Source organism: Pungitius pungitius, chromosome 1, assembly GCF_949316345.1.
Source record: "Pungitius pungitius chromosome 1, fPunPun2.1, whole genome shotgun sequence".
In the NCBI taxonomy this organism is placed as follows: domain Eukaryota; kingdom Metazoa; phylum Chordata; class Actinopteri; order Perciformes; family Gasterosteidae; genus Pungitius; species Pungitius pungitius.
In genome coordinates, this window is record NC_084900.1 from 852056 (window position 1) to 872055 (window position 20000).

The window sequence follows — 20000 nt, forward strand, 5'->3', positions numbered from 1 at the left end:
CTGTCTGACAGCGTCCAATAACCCTAAAAAAACGCCCCCTCTCTGATTTTATACCTTTAATGCTGTCACCAAAGCCTTTAGGGGATGATATTAAAATATGGAAAACATCCAATAATCACAGCGCTAATAATTAAAGACTCACTTCCTGTTTCTTTGATTTTCTTGCTCTAATCTGTACAAAGGGACACAAAACAGGGTTTTTGTGTTTTTTACACCTCACCTCCTTACGGTCCTTTTTACCACAGAACAAAGGGATGATCTTATTTTGAAGAAGACTTTTGGGGCTACGTTGAGGGTAAAGCACTTGAAAGCCCTTTTGTAGTATTCATGTACTTGTACTACTATCCCCGAGAGAGAAGGACTGTTTTCTATGTGTGTTCTAAGTCGACATAGTAACACAAGTGTGGACTTGTATGAACACGGCAGGAATATGGAAACATGTCCAGACTCTTCTTCATGAGACACACAGAACGTAGTTGCACTTGACGCGTGAAATGATGGTTACTGGAAGCCGCGGTGGGACCTGGGAGCATCAGTAAGGGGCGGCGGTGGATTCCTCCTCAGGGAAGAGGCAGGAAATGTGGAAAATGCCAACCGGTGCTCTGAGGATGGAGCCCTGCTGTCTGTGACGTATCCGTCCGCTGTGCTTCCGTCACGCAAAAACCGTCACATGACGTCTTTCATTCACGGACCTCGCTGGAGCTTCTTCACCAATCAACCGAGGTTGTGGGATCCAACAACTCGGTGCAGACAAGAACAAGAACCTGAAGCCACCAGTAGTCCTGCAATCAAAATATTTATTAAAGTTGCAGTCGGCGGATTTCCTGACAGCAGGACACGACACATATAAATCGGGTTATTCTGCTCGTGATGTTGTTAACAAGATGCCACCGTTCCCAAAGAAGAGCAACCAATCAGAGCAGAGCAGTCGCTAACACAGCTGCTAAGCTCAGGGTCATCATTTTTTGGGAGAGTTTCTCCTTTTATTAAGACATATTCTGTCTTTTGCGAAAGAGCAAAAGACAGAATATGTTGCATGCTGTGCAGGTCTTCTGAGAGTCTTCTGAAATCCATTTGTGCTTTTGGGTTATAAATATATTGAGTTGAAATGCATGCCGCCAGCCTTCGGTAAATGATCCAGATGATTCGTCATGAAGGCGAAAACGCTGACTTTAATAAAAAGGAGATTAATAAAGACGATGGATACATGTGGCCAGACTGACTTGACAATGCCGCTCTTAATTCTTGCTCTTTCCACAAGTAAGTTAAGAGGGTTGAGGGGGCCAAGAACAAGAGAAATTAGGTAAGAGAAATATCAGTTCTGAAACACGTCACACAATATGAACACAAAGAGCAAAAGAGGGAGAAGACTGTTCTCTTTTATCTCTCCTGACCTCGGAGTTAAGAAGTGATGTTGTTGTGGGGTTTGTCGTCATAATTCATAAAAAAACGTCTTTCCAGGACACGGCGGAACGCATTCACAAACACGAGTGGCTGCTTTATGATAACACACACATTAAAACACACACACACACACACAACACAGATGTTATCTGACTTTCCCCGAGCAGAGAGCGATTATCAGCTACTGAAGAAACCAGCTTCCTCACTACATCGTCCCCTCTGGCGGCTTGTAGAGCCCCGATGGAGATTTATTACGAGCGATATGAAAATAGCACGCACACACAGCGTGACCCCTGCCCGAGGCCCAACACAGGCCCCCGCCAACAAGTGTCCTTGTGCAAGTGTCATTCCAAAATAAAACGTAGACATTCCCCGAGAAGGAGCCCGCCGAGGGAGCCGTGCACCGTGGGATTGAAAACACATGCATGGATCTACCTAAATTCCTTGTGCAGGCGATTCCAGGCAGCTGGAAGCTGAAAACTGAAATCTCGTGCGTGAGAAAGCTTTGCAAAGACGGGATTTAGCGCGAAAAAACGTTCCCAAAGAAATGCTGAATGTCCACTGGATGCAACATGTGGGACTCGCATTGCACCAACAAATAAACGGCCACTTGATTCTGGTCTACTTTTACTTTTTCAGATCAATCTAAAACACGTCGTCCTCTGAGTCTTCATCGTGTCCCCTTTGTACACATTCCAGATGTCCCAGTAACCCCATTTGTTAACATACAAATACATCAAACAGCACGCAGTGGAAATACTCCTTTTGGATTAAAGATACTTCTGATGCATATAGGGTTATAAATAGAAGAGTTTTCCCATTTATTTTAACCATCTTCTCATTTACTGTTGAGAAGATAGTCTTGTTGTGTCATTATTTTTCAGATCATCATGAAAAGCAGCATCGGACTCAGAGGCTAAATGCACTAAATGAAGACGCCATAAGTGAAGAAACCAGAAAGCTCCACCCACAAAGCCGGAGTAATCTCATTACTTCATCTAAACCCTCCAGCAGAGCAGCCAGAGAGCAACGAGCACAGCTGAAATGTAGATCAATACATCAACAATAAAGTCCTCAGCAGGCCAGCTGGCGATCAAAGGTCAAAGGGGCGTGACCTTCACAGGTATTAAAGGAAGAAACCTTCGGCTCTCTCCCTCACTCTGTGGTGCTTTTATGAGATGAGATGTTAACTCTGTTAAAGATTGACGCCACGCTGCTGAACGCAGCGCTTTGTGCTGATGAAGCCGATTGGCTGCGGTGTGGTTAAGGGCGGGGCTTGTGGCAGCAGGCATGCAGGATTGGCAGAGCAGGGCAAAGGGGCGTCGGCCTGTGGATCTTAGACTGATTTTACACTCGAGAGAGGATTGGTAACACACTTATTGTCTGTGAGCTTTCACTCACATGCTCTTGTTGAAGAATTGAAGGCGATGAAATCCAAAACCTGAGCATTTTTATGGATGGTTATATTATATATATATTATATAGCAGCGTGATGGTCGAGAGCAGCGCCTCTTACATCACGTGCATGAACTGTGGTCATTATAAAGAAGGACAGAGTTCATACTGAATTAATAAGGTTAAAACACATGAATTTATCTCTCTGGAGGAATGTTCACAGGGGGGCTGAATGGATTCATACGTCATCTGGTAGCACAGAAGCTCAGATCAAAGCCGGAAATGATCAAGAACCTAGTCGAATTAAACATTCAGATGAAAATGAGGCCATTCAAAACATTCGCATTTAAAGTAAAAAGTGATTTTGGATTTTACGGGAATGACGTGGTGGAGCGTTAGGGCCAAACTGATGGAACTATTCATGGGAATAACAATTCACCGCAATAAAACCACATGCAAGGTGAAAGTACGAGCTGCATGTGACTGAAGGAGACAACTATTCATCACGCTTCTGTTTGTGTGTCTTTTCTCTTTAATCGTTAAACGGTTTCAGACACTTGCAGATTTAAAGAGACAATAAAAGCCGAGAAAGCAGCGGGAGTCGTAACCAGAAATGTCACATTAAAATAATAGGAGTGGAGATGTGCAGTTGCACGGCAACAAGAAGTGAGAATGATGTCAACACACACACACGCACAATGAGAGACATGAACACACACATGGGTTACCCACCACATAGTCGAAATGCATGTCTGGTCCCAGAGGTCGGTGTCGGAGGTGATGGTGTCAGTCCATCCAGCCGGAGCATTGGACCGGAGTGTGTGTGTGTGTGTCTGTGTGTGTCTTTGTGTATCTATGTGTGTCTGTGTGTGTGTGTGTGTGTGTGTGTGTGTGTGTGTGTCTTTGTGTATCTGTGTGTGTCTGTGTGTGTGTGTGTGTGTCTCTCAGGTACTCCAAGCGATGAAAAAAGAAAAGCCTTCTTCCTCTCTGAATCCTTCTCGTCTTTTCTAACGTTGCTCCCTCTCCGCTCCTTCTCTGCTGCACTTGAGTTTAACCCCCCCTCTCCCCCCTCCCTTCCTCCTCCTCCCCCATTAATGACTTCATCCCTCCCTTCTCTCTGCCTTCCACTTACAACGTTCTCCTTTCAATTCCAAGTCAAATCCCCATTTTCTTCTCCTTCACTTTTATTGTGAAGCAGGTTTCCCTTCTTCTTCTTCTTCTTCTTCTTTGGTGTTTATGCCCCTCCCCCTTGTACCTGACTATTCTTATTTCATAAATGTCTTCTAATAAGAGACGAAGTTAATTTGTCATCTCAACTCTTTCAGTCTCTTTTCAGTGTTGATTACAGATCGCTGTCAGTGCTTCCTGAGCTGCAGCCGCAAAAACTGGTGTGTGTGTGTGTGTGTGTGTGTGTGTGTGTCCATGTGTGTGTCATAGATAACATGGCATCTACTGTCAGAAACAGGAAGAGTGGAAGTTGGTAGTTTGCCAACATGAGTGATCCTTCCCCTGTGTGAGTATGTTTTGTGTGTGTGTGTGTGTGTCTGTGTGTGTGTGTTTGTGTAGAGAGAGAGAGAGGTTTAATTAATCAGACATTTTATTATGAAGCTGTTACAGTAATAATTCCACTAAACCAGCTTGCACACACACACACACACAAACACACACACACACACACACACACACACGTTGACCACCTCTAAACTGCTCAGTTTATTAACATTTGGTATTAAAGTTTTAATTATTCAAACGCTGTCTGTCTAAACAGATAAAGATGGAATGTGTTTGCGGCTGCTTCTGGCTTTTAAGACTGCGTTTTAGTTTTCTATCCTTTCACCTTCCAGCTATTTGCACTGGCTATAGATATCCACCAGGGGGCTCTAGAGCCCCAAAATACACATTGGAGAGAGTGTGTGTGTGTGTGTGTGCGTCTATGAATAGGAAGGATGCAATCAACGAAGAGGATGTTATTATGGAGCTAGAACATGAAGCACTTCAAGCAACCTCAACGGCCCACTTGAATCCACACACACACACACACACACACACACACACACACACTTTTATGACTTTTGGGGACATTTCGTAGACTTCAATTAATTTCCTGGTGACTTATTCATACACTCATCTAAACATTGACTTTAACCTCAACTTATTTTGTAACCAATATTTATTTCTGTCCCCATATCGTCTCACTAAAAAAAGTGAGTCCCCACAATGTGACATGTCCTTACACACACACACACACACACATTCACAAGTCTTACACTCAGGCAGACATACACTTGACTTGCTGTCATTTAAAGGGCCAGTGTGCAGCATTTCAAGGAATGGAATCTAATGTTTAATAGTTTACACTTGTGTACTAAAACTAGTTTTTATCTACAACGCAGGCGGAAGCATCAAACTCAACTGGTCCTCACACACACACACACACACACACACACACACACAAACAGTTTGTTTACACTCCCAACGAGGACCACACGCATCCTTAAATCCTCAAAACCTCTTGCATGTATCTCCTTAGCGTTGAAAAGCTGCTCAGTGGTTGCATAAAAAGTTTAATAGAAACCAGATCACCAAATTAGATCTGATCTGCCATCAATTGTTCAGTTTTTTATTAATGGACAAAAATCAGCTGAACAACGGCGAAACGTCAACACAGAAGTGAGTGAATCCTGATTCCACTTTGTATCCAGAGACAGAAAGCACCAATCAGACTGAAGCCCCCCCCCCCCCCCCCCCACCAGGACAGAGGGAACAGGCCAAAACTTCCTTTAAGCAAGAAAAATAATTTATTCATAATGATAGAATACTTTCATCACATTGGCATGACACGCCACTGAAAGGGGAGGGGGGGGGGGGGTACAGGAGGTTATTCAATACATACACGCAATATTTCTTTAAATATGTCTTTTTTTTCGAGGAGGAATAACAAAAATAGAATAAATCCAATAGCTGTCGCTCTTTCATTATAGCTCTCTAATTATCATCTCTGCGTCTTTATATGCTGCCATGGACTCTCCACGGGGGGGGGGGGAGGGGGAGGGGGGGGGCTTTACTCCCTATGGTGTGGCAGGAGGCTGATTTTACTCCAAGTACCCGTGAAGTGTCCAAACGGCGTAGACCCCGCCCCCTCTGGCACTCCCCTAAAACAAATGCAAGATACTCTTTGGCCCAAATCTTTCACGCCCCCCCCCCCCCCCTTTCACTCTGTCTAAAAGCTGGGCTAAGCTAAGGAGATAGCAGGCCGCTGAAACCAGGGGCTTATATTGCTTTTTAAATTCTCCACGTGTGATGTTTGGGGATTTTGGTGGAGGACAACGTTATCAGGGGAGGCTACAGCACGGGGGGGTCGGGGGGGGCAGTTGCGTGCAATTTGCTACCTGCGCACTAGATGGCACTAAATCCTTCAGGCTGCTCCTTTAAGTTCTGCAGTAACTCTGCAGAGAGACGAGCCGTATTTGACTGGCTGCATCCTTTGTAAACACTGACATGGGGGGGGGCGTTTGATTCGCTCATTTGAGTAACTCTGCACACTGTGCTTAACAAACAGTTGCCGAACATGTCACTCGCACAAACTTTGTTTGGCTTGTTCAGATAAATTTCAGATAAAGTTTCCTGGCTCATCTCTTAGCAACCAGTCGCTAAAACGGATCTATTGACCAGCGCCGGCTTCACTTTGTGCTTCCAGACACGTTTTTTATCTCTTTTGAGGGTAGAAAACTAGAGAGTGAGAGAGTGAGAGGGGGGGGGGGGAAGCTTTTAACACGATTACTCCTCCGAGTCACAGAAAGAGGAGGCGCAGGGAAAAGACGAAATGAGAAGTAACCCCCCCCCCCCGGAGCCCTTCTCTTCCTCGGGTCCTCCCCCGCTCTCACACAAGGGATGATTACATATTATATATATTTCTCCTGTCAGCTCCCTCTTCAGATAAATGTCATTCTCAATACAGCTGTCAACATATTTCAGATGGTTTTACTTCAGCGGTCGAACTCACCGCTTTGTTCCCCTTAAAAGTATTAAAAAAATAACATGGCACCATTTGGCCGCGGCCCAAAGACTTTAAAAGACGACACGTTCTTCCCCATCAGACGGATAAAAGGTATCCCCCACCAAAGGGAACCCTTTATTCACTAGTGCACACATACCTTTGTACCTCTTTCTACTAAAGATGTATTCCACCTGTCTACACACCACAGAGTACACAGTACCTAGTACATAGTACATGCAGTACATACTGCCATAAAAACACATCCTCCTCCTCCCAACATCGTCCCCGTATTTCTAAATAAATCGGTGGGTTTGGCTCCAATAGCTTCCTGTTCTGCTGATCTGATCTGGGATCAGCGCTCTGCTCAGGTGAGAACAGGTGAGACTCAACAGGAGCGCTCCCTTTCTTCTCTTCTCATCGTTTGGCCCCATGTGTGTGTGTGTGTGTGTGTGTGTGTGTCTACTACCAAGGCAGCTTAAATAATACAAAAACAAATACAAAAAAATAAAAACACAGTTGGCGCCGCAGCAAGGCGCCTGTAATTCAGTATACGAGGAAAACAAACACAGATTTATAGGTTCATCTTTTTTTCATTCACTAAATATTTAAAACAAGCGTCACTTGTCGCCATAAACGGTGATGATGCGTTTCAAACTCTGTCGTGTCCTCCAGGATGAAGGTGTAGGACAGAGGTGGGGAGGAGAGACGCGGGTGTGAAAGAGGTTCTTTTTCTCTCTTTGCTCCTGGTGGGGGGGGGGTGCGGTTCCTCCTCCGCCCACCAGGGGGGGCTCTGACTCAACAGCACCGGGGGAATCGAGAGATGAACGGCTCCCTCCACCCCTCCGCCCACGAGTCGGAGTTGGAGCTGCTAATCCCTAAAAAATCTCAGACCCTCCACGTGCTGATCCAGAAACCGAGGGTGGGGTCAGGGGGGTCAAATACCGCGAGGGGTGGGGGGGGGGCGTACTGTCAAGTCTAAAAGTGAAGGTCCTTTAAGCAAAAACATTCAAACCCTGCTTGTGTTTGTGCACAGATACTTTCGCTCCTCCACGGAGAAACTCAAATAAAAGTATAAAAAAGAGAGAAGGCAGAAGATGAGCGCTGACAGAAATATGTCCCCCCCCTCCCCCCCCCCCCCCGAAGATAAGCACAGCATGTATTTTCTTAACAGTCATTCGTTGACATTCATCCGGTGTCGTGGCGTCTGCCGAGCTTGGATGCATAGACCGAATGCAGAGGGGGGGTGAAGGTGACATGAAATGGTGGGGGGGGAGGGGGTGTGCTACCGTGGGGGCAGATGGAGCGTGTCCTCCAGCAGCGATGAAGGGAGGAGGAGGAGGAATGAGTGGGAGGGAGGAGTGCCGCCTCCCCTCTGAGACGAGAGAGTGTGAAATAAAAACAAGAAGAATCCGCTCGGGTTTTGGTTCCGTGATCGACTGCAGGATCCACCTGATCCCAGAGTCTGGTTGGTGGGGCGATGGTGCACACACACACACACACACACACGCACGCACACACACACACACACACACATACACCTTTAGGTCCCCTCTGGTCTGTTGGTCTGTTTTTTGATAGTCCTTTGGTCCCATCACCAGAGACCAAAAATGGATAAAACCCTGTTTAATAACCAGGCCTGCTTCATACTCCCAGACAGAAACACCACAGGCTAGATTTGATCACACACACACACACACACACACACACACGCACACACACACACAGGAGTACAAACACACACACACTGTTGTGTTTTTCCTTCCATCTTGTGTCCGAGCTCCTTGCTGTACACTATTTTTAGTCCTTGTGTCCGCGATGCTCTCCGTCGATAAGATGCGTGACATTTACCTCTGTACATGAGACAAACTGTACAATCCGGTCAGGCATGTACGGCACACGCCATCTGCGTGTGTAGGGGGGGGGGGGGGGGGGCGGTGGGGGGGACATCCAAATAAAGCAAATAAGGGGGGAAAAAAGTGCTTGCGTCTTCGGAATGTTTTTTTTTTTCCCGGAGGTCCACGTTTGTGTTCGTAGTGCGAGCAACGAAATGTGTGACATGCCCATGCGTCAAATCTTTGGTGGCCAAAAGCCCCTCCTCACTGCCCCCCCCCTCCCTCGATGGGGTCTGGTCTTTGTAAATCCTGCGCTCAGGTCATGGAGAGGCTGATTCAGAGACATGAGGAGCTGTGAAGATCAATAATTCAGCTTTCATGTGGGTTTCAGGTGTCGGGGGGGGGGGGGGGGGGGCTTTGCTTGAATCTTAGACAAATCGCTTGGAAGTCCCACATCTTCTGACTTTTTATCCTGTTAATTTTGTTGTCATTTATCCTTGTGGCTCAGTGAAAGCTGTACATGGCCGTGGTGGACCCCTGGGACTCGTTGTCCTCATCCAGGGGGGGGGGGCACGTTTCATCCTCATACTCCTCTTGTCGTCTCCGGCCTCCACGCTGAGGAAAACACCTTCAAACCTCCAGCTTATTACTAAGAAAGCGTCTCTCTGCATCTCTTCTTCCTCCAGGGGGCTGGTTTGACAGGGAACAATAAGCGCTTAAAACCGTGGGACCATTTCACCCCCCCGGGAAATGTGCTCCAAGTTGATTGGACAATGCCAAAGGTCAATCAGTAGTCGGAGCGAGCCGATGGGACACGTCAGTCAAAAAAGGCGCCCGTTCTGCGGCATCGGTCGGTAGCTTCCGTGAGCGGACCCGGTCTACACACCCGGTACCGATACCCCCCGTTCATTGGTCGTTGGGTTTGCCGTTCCCGGGCGCCTCGTCCCCCTCCTCGCCGCTCGCCGACGGGGGGGTCGAAAACTCAGTGACTCGGCGCGCCAGAGGGTTTGTGCTTTTGAGGAGCTCCATGGCGGAGACCCGGGCGCCGCCGCCGGTGGACTTGCTGCCTTTCTTCTGCAGCAGGGCCATGAAGTTCTCGTTGCGGGAGCTCGACCTCTGGCTGCCCAAGGTCATGTTTCGGAGGTCGCCGCCGCTGGTGCTGTGTTTCACCGGGGACACCAGGCTCTGGCGGCTGCCGAAGGAGTCCGTCGGCTCCTTGCGACCCAGAACCTTTCGCTTGGACCTGGGCAAAGAGGGGAGAGATAAACAAGCCTCAATTCTCTTTAAACTAACAAGTCCCTCCCACACATCAAAGAGTTCTCTGATGACGTGAAGCCCGCACATTACTTGTGGCTTACCTCTCTGCCTATTAAGCTATTTTAAGCCTCATGCAAGGTAAAATCACTTGTTGCCTAGAGACAAGCTTTCTTGTTATTTTGTGTCTGTGTGTGTTAGCGCGTCAGAGAGAGACTGAGGGGAAAGGGCCGTCGGTCACGCGGTGCCGCGGAGCACGTGTGGCCGTTGCTAGGCAACCTCGTGCCCCGTCCGCCGCATGCCTTTTCAATCAGACAAAGCGCCTTCGCACCACGCTGCAACTACGGCACATTGTTTTCTAATAATTCAAAAAACCTTTCCGTCAGCCTCCTGAGGAAAAGCATCTGCTGTGATGTCGTTGTGTTGGTCAGTGTGCGTCTCGGTGCACATTCAAACCTGTGAATGATGGTGAACAGGTCTTCGGTGGTGTGCGTCGAGGGCGAGCCGGCCGTCACGGGGTCGTCCGTCTCCTCGGCGATGTGGAGGACCGTCTTCTCGTTGACCGCAGGGTCCTCTGCACGAGACGAGAGAGGTTATACACCAATGGTCCAAGATTCATAATACGTGTGTGTGCAATTCACAGTCATTAGATAATAGGGATGGTTGTTTTCACCCTGCCTCTGTTTGGATTCCGTCCAATTATTAGAGCAATCAAGCTTTCAAAAACTTGAGAAATCTCCTACGGCTGCAGGAGGACGTTGTCAAACGCAGCGGGAAAAAATCCTAATTAACCATAGCAGCTCTGACAGGTGGGCTTAAAACACATGAAACCACTGACGATAGATGAGTATTACCTATTATATGTTAGCATATGTGTATCCAACTGTTCCTATTTACAAAAATAAACATCCACACCTTGGTAATTCTCATTTATCTGTCCCCCTGTTGACCTTTTTTCAAGCCTGCAGGGTATGAACTAAAATATAATATAAAATATATATATAAAATAAAATATTTAAAGCTCAATTGAGAACTAATCTGAATCAGTATTTTCTAAAAATACACTGCAAAGGTATTTGTTTTGTACCAATCTCAGCGCCGGCCATTTTCCCTTCCAGCTCTGTGAGGGACGAATCGTGCAGGGACGAATGAAGAGACGACTCCTTGGAACTGTCCTCGTCCATTCCCAGGTGGTTCTCGTCTTGCTCCAGCACGTCAGGAACGCTGGGGGAGCGGAGACCCACGGGGCTGTCGGCCTGTGAGGTCGGACGCTCTGAGCCGCCATTGGTGGAGGAGTGGACCGATGAGGGAAGAAGCAGGACGTTGGGCTTCTTGGGGACTGGAGGCGGAACCTGGAACGGAATGATAAGACATGAGTTAAAAGTACTAGACTTTACCTCCGTGAACTCTATTTCTACTTTGTCTTCACTAAATGACAGCCTTAAGAAATGTCTCCCTCACCTTGGGTTTCTTTTTGTCCGACAGCTCTGCCAGACAGGAGATGGTCATCCTCGAGGGGAGGGTCTTGCTTTTGTCCAGGAAATCCAGAGCCTCCTGGTCGCTGCAGGGAGAAGGGAGCGACCCTCCGTCCCCAGGACCAAGACAAATCTCCGGGTCCATGCCGAACTCGGGCTCCATCGTCGGGTCTTCGAGGAGAGGCTGAGGGTCCGGGAGGGGAGGGAGATCGAAGAGGGAATGGGAGTAGGGGAGGAATGGATGATCATATGTGGCTTGTGGAATTCCGGTAGGATCTGGACGGACCGAGGGACTCGTTTGTGGAGGCGGTTTCTTGGGTTTCGGTTTCCTCATTACCTTGTAGATGTTGCCTAGGGGCACAGGCCGGTCCACGGGTGAGCCAGGAGGTGAATCGAGGGCTAGGGGGGAAGTGGATGACGGGGAAGGAGACTTTAGGAGGAGGTTTATGGGCCGCTTGGGCAACGGGGGCTTGACGGCGACAGGTGGTTTGGGTTTGGGTAGGGTGGGTGGCGGGCTGGGGTCCTCGCCTAACTCTCGGCCGTGCTGTTCCTCTTCGATGGTGTCAGACGCCCCGTCGGGGCAGTCCTCCAAGTCCCCGCGTGAGACGGAGCGAAGCCGGATAGTCTTCAGTTCGTTCTGGGTAACCACAGGCAACGCCTGCGAGGTACCGGGGCTGACTTTCCCCGGCTTTGCGGCCGTCGAGGTGTCAGAATGTCGCCGGCTGGCCTTTTGCTTTGGCTTGATCGACGACAGCTCCAGATGTGCATTCCCAGGCATCTCAAAGGATAACCTACACCTCCCAGACGGGTCCTTGGGCGACGGCAGGGAGGATTTTCTTTCTGGGATCTTTGGACGCAACTTACAACCCAGTGTCCCTATTGTCCCGTGACCTGCCGTGTAACTGAGGGGAACAGTCGGGGTGGGAGTCTCTGACTGGCTGGAATAGCCACTTGAGGGGGACATAAGTCCCAGGGGCTTGAAGGGCGAGGGCGCCTTGATGTCAGTGTCCATGGAGAGCTGTGAGGGAGAAGTGGCTCTGGAGGTGGAGGGGGAGTCGAGCAGGGACTCCGAGCTGCCTCTGACTTTCATACATTCAATCACTGTTGTACCTGTTGCTGTGCTGGAGCCTGATAAAGACCTGGAAGAGACGAGAAGTCATTGCATTTCTAGTCTTCACCCCAACAAACTTCTTGAATACATAGGAGAGAAATCAAATAACCAGAAAAGGAGACCGATTTGATTTCCTACCTGTAAGGGTCATTCTTCCACTCGCCCAGCTGCCAGTGAGTGGGGAAGGTCAGCTCTGTCTCTCCCTCCCTCTCGGGTGCCTGGACCTCCAGGCTTGGAGGTCGATCGGTGCCTCCACGGCCCACCTCCTGCTCTACAACTCTGGGTTTAGAGGAGCAGGACGAGTTCGGCAGGAGGAAATCGGCCTGGAAGTCAGTGAAGTGGTCCCTGGGGATGTGCAGGCTCTTCGGCCGGCCATCCCGATAAAGGCTGCCGCGTCGGATCTGCCCCTCGGCTTCTCCGAGGTTCTTCATGAGAGACACGCTCCTCACAGGGGGGGGCGGCTTGCGCTTGGACTTCTTCAGCGAGATGGAGCGGGAGCGTAGGCGCAAGCGGCCGTCGGCGCTGTAGTCCGAGGCCGTGACAGAGATGGTGTCGCCGGTGCTGGTGCTGTCTTCGGAGCTCCCTCTCGGGTAAAGAAGGGCGTAGTTCTCGCCAGAACCCAAGAAGTTATGATGCTGCTGTTGGCGGTCTGCCACCGCCACGGCGTTCCCGTTGCCCGTGAGCAGGACGTTCCCGTCTGGCGGGCCCAAACCGCCCTCCGTGAAGCTGAAGGAACCTGAGTCCGTGGGCGTGGAAAGCGAACGCTCCCGGAACTTGAAGGCGTTGGCCGCCGCTATGGAACGCGCCGACCTCTCCCGCCCTCTCACCGCCTCCGCGACCACGCCTCCTCTCCCGCCGTCCGCCTCCGCCGCCCCTTCCGTCTCGCTCCGCTTCCCCATCGTCGCCATCGCGCTGTTCCCTCCCCTCCCGGAAGGGTTCGTCGCGGACGCGAAGGAACTGGAATGCGAGCCCACCGACTGTCCCGAGCTCACCAGCATCACCCCGTCCCGCGACCCCCCCCCTCCGGCGCCTCCGAGCACGCTGTGCTGTTTCGGTGGGACCGCCGGGCCTTTGTTTGCGCCGTAGCTGTAGGGCTCGTTCCACGCCCCCGGTGAGAACGTTGAGCCCTTGGGTCCGTTCCAGGAAGAGGGGGCCGTGTTGGAGCACAGCAGCCCGGAGGTGTCCATAGCTCCCGGGTGAAGGCGGTCTGGAGTGCGCCCTGTGATGGGGGGGGGGACAATTAATACGACTCATTCAACGTCTTCTGGATGAACATCACACAGTCAGCACATAGTCCTGCACAGGACCCGACCTCCAGGATTCATTTTGACTACAAGATGTGAATGTTTGATTTTTTTATGTGAGCCTCTGGGTTAATCAGTGAATGACTCGGGTGTGGACTTGGACTTGACCCCCTTTGCGATTGGCTGCTGCAGGCTGCAACGCTTTATTTGCTGTACCAACTTCTGCACGTCACTGTAAAATTCTAAATAGATTATAAAAGGTTTGTTTTCATTTCAGACACATTCTATGCGTCAGCAAACCTTGTTTGGGTTCAACTGTTGAATCCTTCTGACCCTGCAGAATCTGTGTTGCTGTAAATAAATGAATTAGACATGAAGAGATCCGGGCTGCTGGCATCGCCGTCCTTTACTGAGCTAAATGCAGGAGGCAGAGATCGTTAACCCGACATTAATCTCAATGAATCTCATTATTTCAATTTAAAAACGCTGATCTAAAATACATCCCAACCTTCTCCCAACGTGTCAATTGAAACGGAAAAAGGAAACTGAGGCAGTCAAATGCCAGCCTTCACACCTGCAGGTGGGGTCGTGTCGAGGTCGGAGCGGGTCTTCCTCAGGGGGAGGCTCTGGTGGAAAGTGTCCGTGGCGGCCTCCAGGGAGCGGGGCTGTTGGGGGAAGGGGTCCCCCGGAGAGGGGGAGGGGGAGGGGGAGTGCTGGAGGAGGTCGACGCCGTGGAATTTCCCTCCCCTCCCTTCACCTGCAGGAGGAGAAGAGGTCAGTCAGAGTCACTTTAAATGAAAATGACCGAGTCCAATCGGACGTGGCTGAGATCAGGACTCTTCAGAGACACTGCAGGAATAGATATTTTCAGATTAGTCTTCATCGTCGCCTCCATGTCTGGACCAGGACGCTCTGCCACACTGTGTGTGCATATATACACACAAATGTAAACTCCCAACGTGTTATTTAAGTGACATCATGCATCACGATGTTGGGATATGTATGCTCAAAGTTATATGAACCTCCATGTTTACGCTCCATGTGTTTATGGTGGAACCCGCCGCTCCGCTGGACTTCCTGTTGTTGCCGGGCCTCGTCTGAGCAGGCAGGCCGAGTACGACTCCAAGTACCCAAAGATCAGTCATCGCCGAGTGGTTGAATTCAATGAACAAACCAACAGAGGATCATCTGGATTCCACGGAGTGGAAGATGTGAGCAGCCATCGGTACCAAAGTCAAACTACGTGTCGCTTCGTCAGCATTGTGGGCCGACCACTCAAAAGACCCCAAAAGGAATTCTGGTGGCTAGAAATCCAATTCGCTGGGTGGATAATCTACAAATGACCAATTTAAGCGAACACCACCAACCCCCCGGGGGGGCTTTTAACGTATCGGCGAGGAGTCCACTGCTGGACTGGACGGTCTGTGTCACCCTCAAACAGATGGGGGGGGGGGGTTTGGAGGAGGTCTTTGTGTGGCCCCCCCAGCTTTAAATAAGACACGCCGCCCTGGACCATGGGCAGAGAGACGGGACAGTGCCTCTTTCATGGGGGCGTCTCTCGGCTCTGGGGGGGCGCCCTTTGGTTAGAGACCTCGCACCCTGTTACAGGTCCAAAGACAACGTTTGTGGTATAATAACTCCGCCCCGTCGGGGGGAGACAAGGGAAGGAAGTGGCCTCTAAACCTGACCAACAACAACTTACTTATTTAAAATCTAAATGTAAAGTGCTGCCTTCGGTTGCTCCAACCGATCCAGGTGTGATTGCTTCTCTGATCATTTGTATCACACAGGTGTCGATGTTAAATTAAAACACAATCAAACTAGAAAAAAAACAAGTAAAAGCCATTGAAAGCTTCATTAAAGGTTTTAACTTTCACCTCCAAGAGATATTCAAAGAAACATAGACTACCATCACCATCACTGCGAGCAGTTTAGCAGCAGATTTCAGATTTAATGACCAAATTCTCATCGCTGACCGCTCATTTACTTAAAGACACGACAAACAACCTGGAATTAGCTTTATGCGTCATTCAGAAGTTCATTCTTCCTCTTTGCAAAAGTTTCACTCACTTTTTCTTCGACTGTAAAAAAGAGGGGGGGGTTTTTGCCCTCTGCACTCTTTCTTATTTTAGGGAGGAGAGGGGAAGAGCGACGAGTTACCATGGCAACAGTAAGCTGGCTGCAAAAAAAGCTACCTGTTCGCTGGTTTGCAAAGAGAGAGGGAGACAGAGAGAAAGGGGGAGGGAGGGAGGCACGGTAACAAGCCGGTGATGTTGTATAGTTTTGTGGAGTCGGGGGGGGGGGGGGGGGAGTCGTTTGGGGAAGAGTTCACGTGAGGACTCTCCCCCCCTCCCTCCCTCTCCTTCCCTCTCTCCCTCCATCTCTCTCTGAAGGAAGTGAGTACTGGGCCACGGGCATCACTATCATTACAGCTGACCTTCTCCTGCAGCGGGTGAGGAAGGGGGGAGAAGGGCAGAGATGGGGGAGGAACGGAGAAAGAGACACTTAACCATTGGTGCGTGGGAGGGAGACGGAGGGGGGAGCCACTCAGGGACAACGAAGATGCTACGCCAGGAATTGGGTGCACAGCGGATTAACTTGTACACACAAACACACGCGCGCACACACGCACACACACGCTCACACACGCAGACACACACGCACACACACGCAGACACACACGCTCACACACGCAGACACACACGCACACACACACGCTCACACACACGCACACACACACACACACACCCATGCAAAGTGAAGGAGGGGATTGGGACGAGGGGAAGCAGGAGTGTCAGAACGATGGCGCTCTGGAGAACCACAACACACTAACAGCTCTGACAGCAGACACACACACGCATACACACACACACACACAACACGCACAAACATAAAGCAGAGCTGACTGCGAGGGGGAAAGCCAACGTGATCAGAAGAAGAAAATGTTCTCGGCGTCAGATCTGGTTTCTGCAGCGTTTTTTTCTGCCTCAAAAGCCCAAACTTGTGTCAAAGTGTGTTTGTGTGTGTGTGTTTCTGTGTGTGAGTTTGCGTGAAGGCGTGTCGACATCCTCCAGTGTAACCTGTGAGACACCGACGAGGGAAACAAGCGTCTCCTCCGGCTGTTTGGATGTTTCTGTGCTGCTTTTTGCCGAGTGGCTTTTATTTAGTAAATCAGTTTCAAATCAAAAAGAAAACCCACTGGATTCGTAAATGTGAGTCTCTCAGGGGGAGAACACGACGTTTAGCATCACTTTCCTCCTCTCACACAGGAAGAAGAAACGAGGTGATTGGTGTGAACATCATTCATCTGGTTTCATCTCCTGCTCGTATGATGACATTAAAGAGGCAGAAACTGCATTGTGTTTTCAGCCCTTTGTGTCGCACAATGAGAACAAATGTGATCCAACTACATTGATGAATGTAGCTGATCGTCTTTTATGAATGAAGCAGGAGGCTTTAATACTCAATCACAACCCAGAGAAGTACCTTTAAGTAGTTTACCTGTAAAGCAATACCAATGCGGTTCCTTTTCATCATTTGAGATGGATATTTTAAGATTAAAGTAACCCGCGTTTGATTAAAATACTCGAGTGAGTCAGATTACGCTTCAATTTACAATGATATGAAACAGAAAAAAGGAGTAGATTCTGAGTAGATGTGAGGTTCCTCTTTGCCAATGGATGAATACACTGTTAAGTTGTACCATGTGATCATCAGCAAGTCATCTCCTCTTTGACTGGACAATCACCCCAACTTCAAACGGGTCCCAACCAGGACCGATGAACCGTTGGACCATGAAGGACCATGAAGGACCATGAAGGACCATAAAAATGAGACACGTGTCTCCACGGAGGGTTTGAGGATGAGAGGAGTCCAAATGGTCCTACCTGTGACGTCCAGCGGCAGGAAGTGGCTCCGCCTCCCGAGCTGCCAGCGCGGCTTGTCGGCGACCGGCGGCCCGCCGGCGGGGGGGGTGCCGCCGCCGCTGCTGCTGCTGTGGTGGTTGGTGCTGTTCCAGCCCGGCGGGGGGCGATCGGAGCCGCAGGGCGACGGGCTCGGGGAGGGGGAGGGGTCGGCGGCGGACCTCAGGCCGAACACCGAGGAGGCGGTCTCATCGTCGTAGAGCTGCTTGGAGGCCGGCTGGAGGAGGGAGAGGGCAAGAGGCGTTTGTCTTTGGGGGGGGGGGGGCAAACACTCGGCTGGATGCCCAACATTCACCTGGAGATAACTTCTAGCCAATCGAAGTGCATGAGTCATTCTCTTTTAGCTCGGTTTTGGTCCCCACCAGCTTCGGGGGGGAAGCGAATGCTGAATGCATAAAATCTTTGTCGGGTTCGTCATGTAAAAAAAGAGTCTCTTTTTCACATTTCATGAGGTCAATGTTTGAATAAGAAACTTCTAAGTAAGATCTATGTTTTCATAGATCTGTCCTGCTTTAAATCCGGAAAAACAGAATTTCACAGTTATAAGTATTGTAAAACCTGTGTGATTTGAGGAAGGAGACCCCCAGTTTCAATTGGCTTGTACAGTAAATGAAACTTCCTTCAGCAGAAATCAATACAGCGCTACGTGTCTCATGGATCACATTGGCGTGGCCAACCTAAACGCCGCCTTCTAAAGCCTCCGGAACAGTTCTAATTCAAATGAGCCCGACCAGAGAGAGTTAACCCAACGCGGCGCCAACCTCCAGGAAACCTGCGGCCATCTTGTAGTAATAAAAAACATCGTCTTGGGAGTCCATCGTTTTGGGGGGAATGAAGCGGGAGCTATTAGCCGCGGAGGCAGAGAAGGAAAGGAGTGGAGGGCAGAGCGCCTTTTTAATCCTTCCTGCTAACGAGCTAACGCGCTAAAAGCACAGATGTCCTTTGCTACGATGGAGCATTCTAGAAGCCACGGAGCAATCCGGTGTCTGTTTACAGAAAACCTGCTGAGTGTGAAAGGGGATGACGACTAATTCCCACAATTCTAACAAAAAGAGGGGCGGGGACATATTGAGCAATAGTTTTCTGGGTTATTCAGCTTTGGTGTTTGATATAAAAGGGATGACAACAAAGGCGACGTGTCACAACACAGGCATTAGCAGCAGCAGGATTAGTGACACTGAAATTAGTGTCACAGGAAGCCAGGATCCCTGTCAGCTGACTTTTTAACACCAGAATAAATCAGTCTAAAAACCAGGAAATGAGTCAGCGTTTCAGCACCTCTCAAAGTCCATGTGCTTAGACGTCAAACGGGTCAAAGACACCGCTGTGGTGAGTTCTTCCGTCTCTTAAAAACGAGTAAAGGGGACAACCGAACGTCCTCACGAGGGACACGAGTCCTCCGTCAGCCCAGGGGTGGACGCGTGAAGTCATGTGACCGAGCTGTTCCTCTCTGGCCCAGAACATGCACGTATGAAGAAAAGAAAAGGAGACCATCTCCTCCGTGTGCAGCATCTGAACTCAGCTTTGGGTTGTTTTTACAGCTGATCTCAGAGCTTCATCAGGACCAGACGCCTTAGTGGGGTGGACTCCTGTCTCCTCTGAGAGGAGCCGGCTACGAGACGGTGAATCTTTTTGCCTTTTGAGTTTGGTCATTCGTGTTTGCTCAGCGGACAGATGACATTTGGTGTGATCGGATAACCACGAAGGCACACGCATGTGTGTGTGTGTGTGTGTGTGTGTTTACCAGGAAGATGAAGTCCGACCTCTTGTTGTTGAAGGAGACGGGCGAGCGGCTGAGCGAGGTGGACGTGTCCTCGGAGCTCTGCGGGGACGGATGCCGGAAGGTCTGACCGGTTAGCTTGGTGTCGCACAACTGCTCCTCAAAGTCTGCACGCACACACACACACACACACACACACACACACACACAGTTAGCATAAACAACAGCGCACACACTAGAACCAGGGTGCACTGACCCACACACCAGATCGCCTTTCGCCCCGTTCCCTCCTGCAGCTTCTGCCGTGGCCTCAAAGGACTCCTCGAGTTTCCTTTTGATCCTTTTCTTTAATCTTTCCTTCCTCCTTTCCTCCTTTCCTTCTTTCCTTCTCTTCAGCCCTTTTCTTTCTGTCGCGTCCTTCTTTCTCCCACACTTCCTCCCGATATCTGACTGTTTTCTCCCTCTCTGGCGGCTTAGGCTGATTCTCCCCCGGGCCTTTGTAAACAGATTCCTAACCCCACCTCCCCCCCAAACCCCCCCCCCACACACACACACACACACACACACATACACATTCCCCCTCAAACCCCCTCAGCCAATCCTTTACCCCAAAACACACTCCCAACCCACTCCCCACTCATCCCT

The 20000-nt window shown here is 49.8% G+C and overlaps 2 protein-coding genes across 4 annotated transcripts in view; both read right to left on the reverse strand.

Annotated features, from left to right (window-relative positions):
• arhgap36 (Rho GTPase activating protein 36) overlaps positions 1–4156 on the reverse strand; it is an 18692-nt gene extending 14536 nt beyond the window's left edge. For both annotated transcript variants that reach the window (XM_037479929.2, XM_037479928.2), the window contains exon 1: positions 3532–4156. In XM_037479929.2, the coding sequence (XP_037335826.2) occupies positions 3532–3549 (18 nt within the window). In that variant the 5' untranslated portion in view covers positions 3550–4156. The remainder of the gene's footprint in view (positions 1–3531) is intronic.
• Positions 4157–5676: 1520 nt separating this feature from the next.
• The window catches only part of nhsl2 (NHS-like 2), a 54884-nt gene continuing 40560 nt past the window's right edge, over positions 5677–20000 (reverse strand). For both annotated transcript variants that reach the window (XM_037479817.2, XM_037479818.2), the window contains exons 3-10: positions 19380–19522; positions 17600–17852; positions 14287–14469; positions 12607–13687; positions 11344–12496; positions 10970–11234; positions 10339–10456; positions 5677–9871 (exon numbers count right to left, since the gene is read on the reverse strand). In XM_037479817.2, the coding sequence (XP_037335714.2) occupies positions 9535–9871; positions 10339–10456; positions 10970–11234; positions 11344–12496; positions 12607–13687; positions 14287–14469; positions 17600–17852; positions 19380–19522 (3533 nt within the window). In that variant the 3' untranslated portion in view covers positions 5677–9534. The remainder of the gene's footprint in view (positions 9872–10338; positions 10457–10969; positions 11235–11343; positions 12497–12606; positions 13688–14286; positions 14470–17599; positions 17853–19379; positions 19523–20000) is intronic.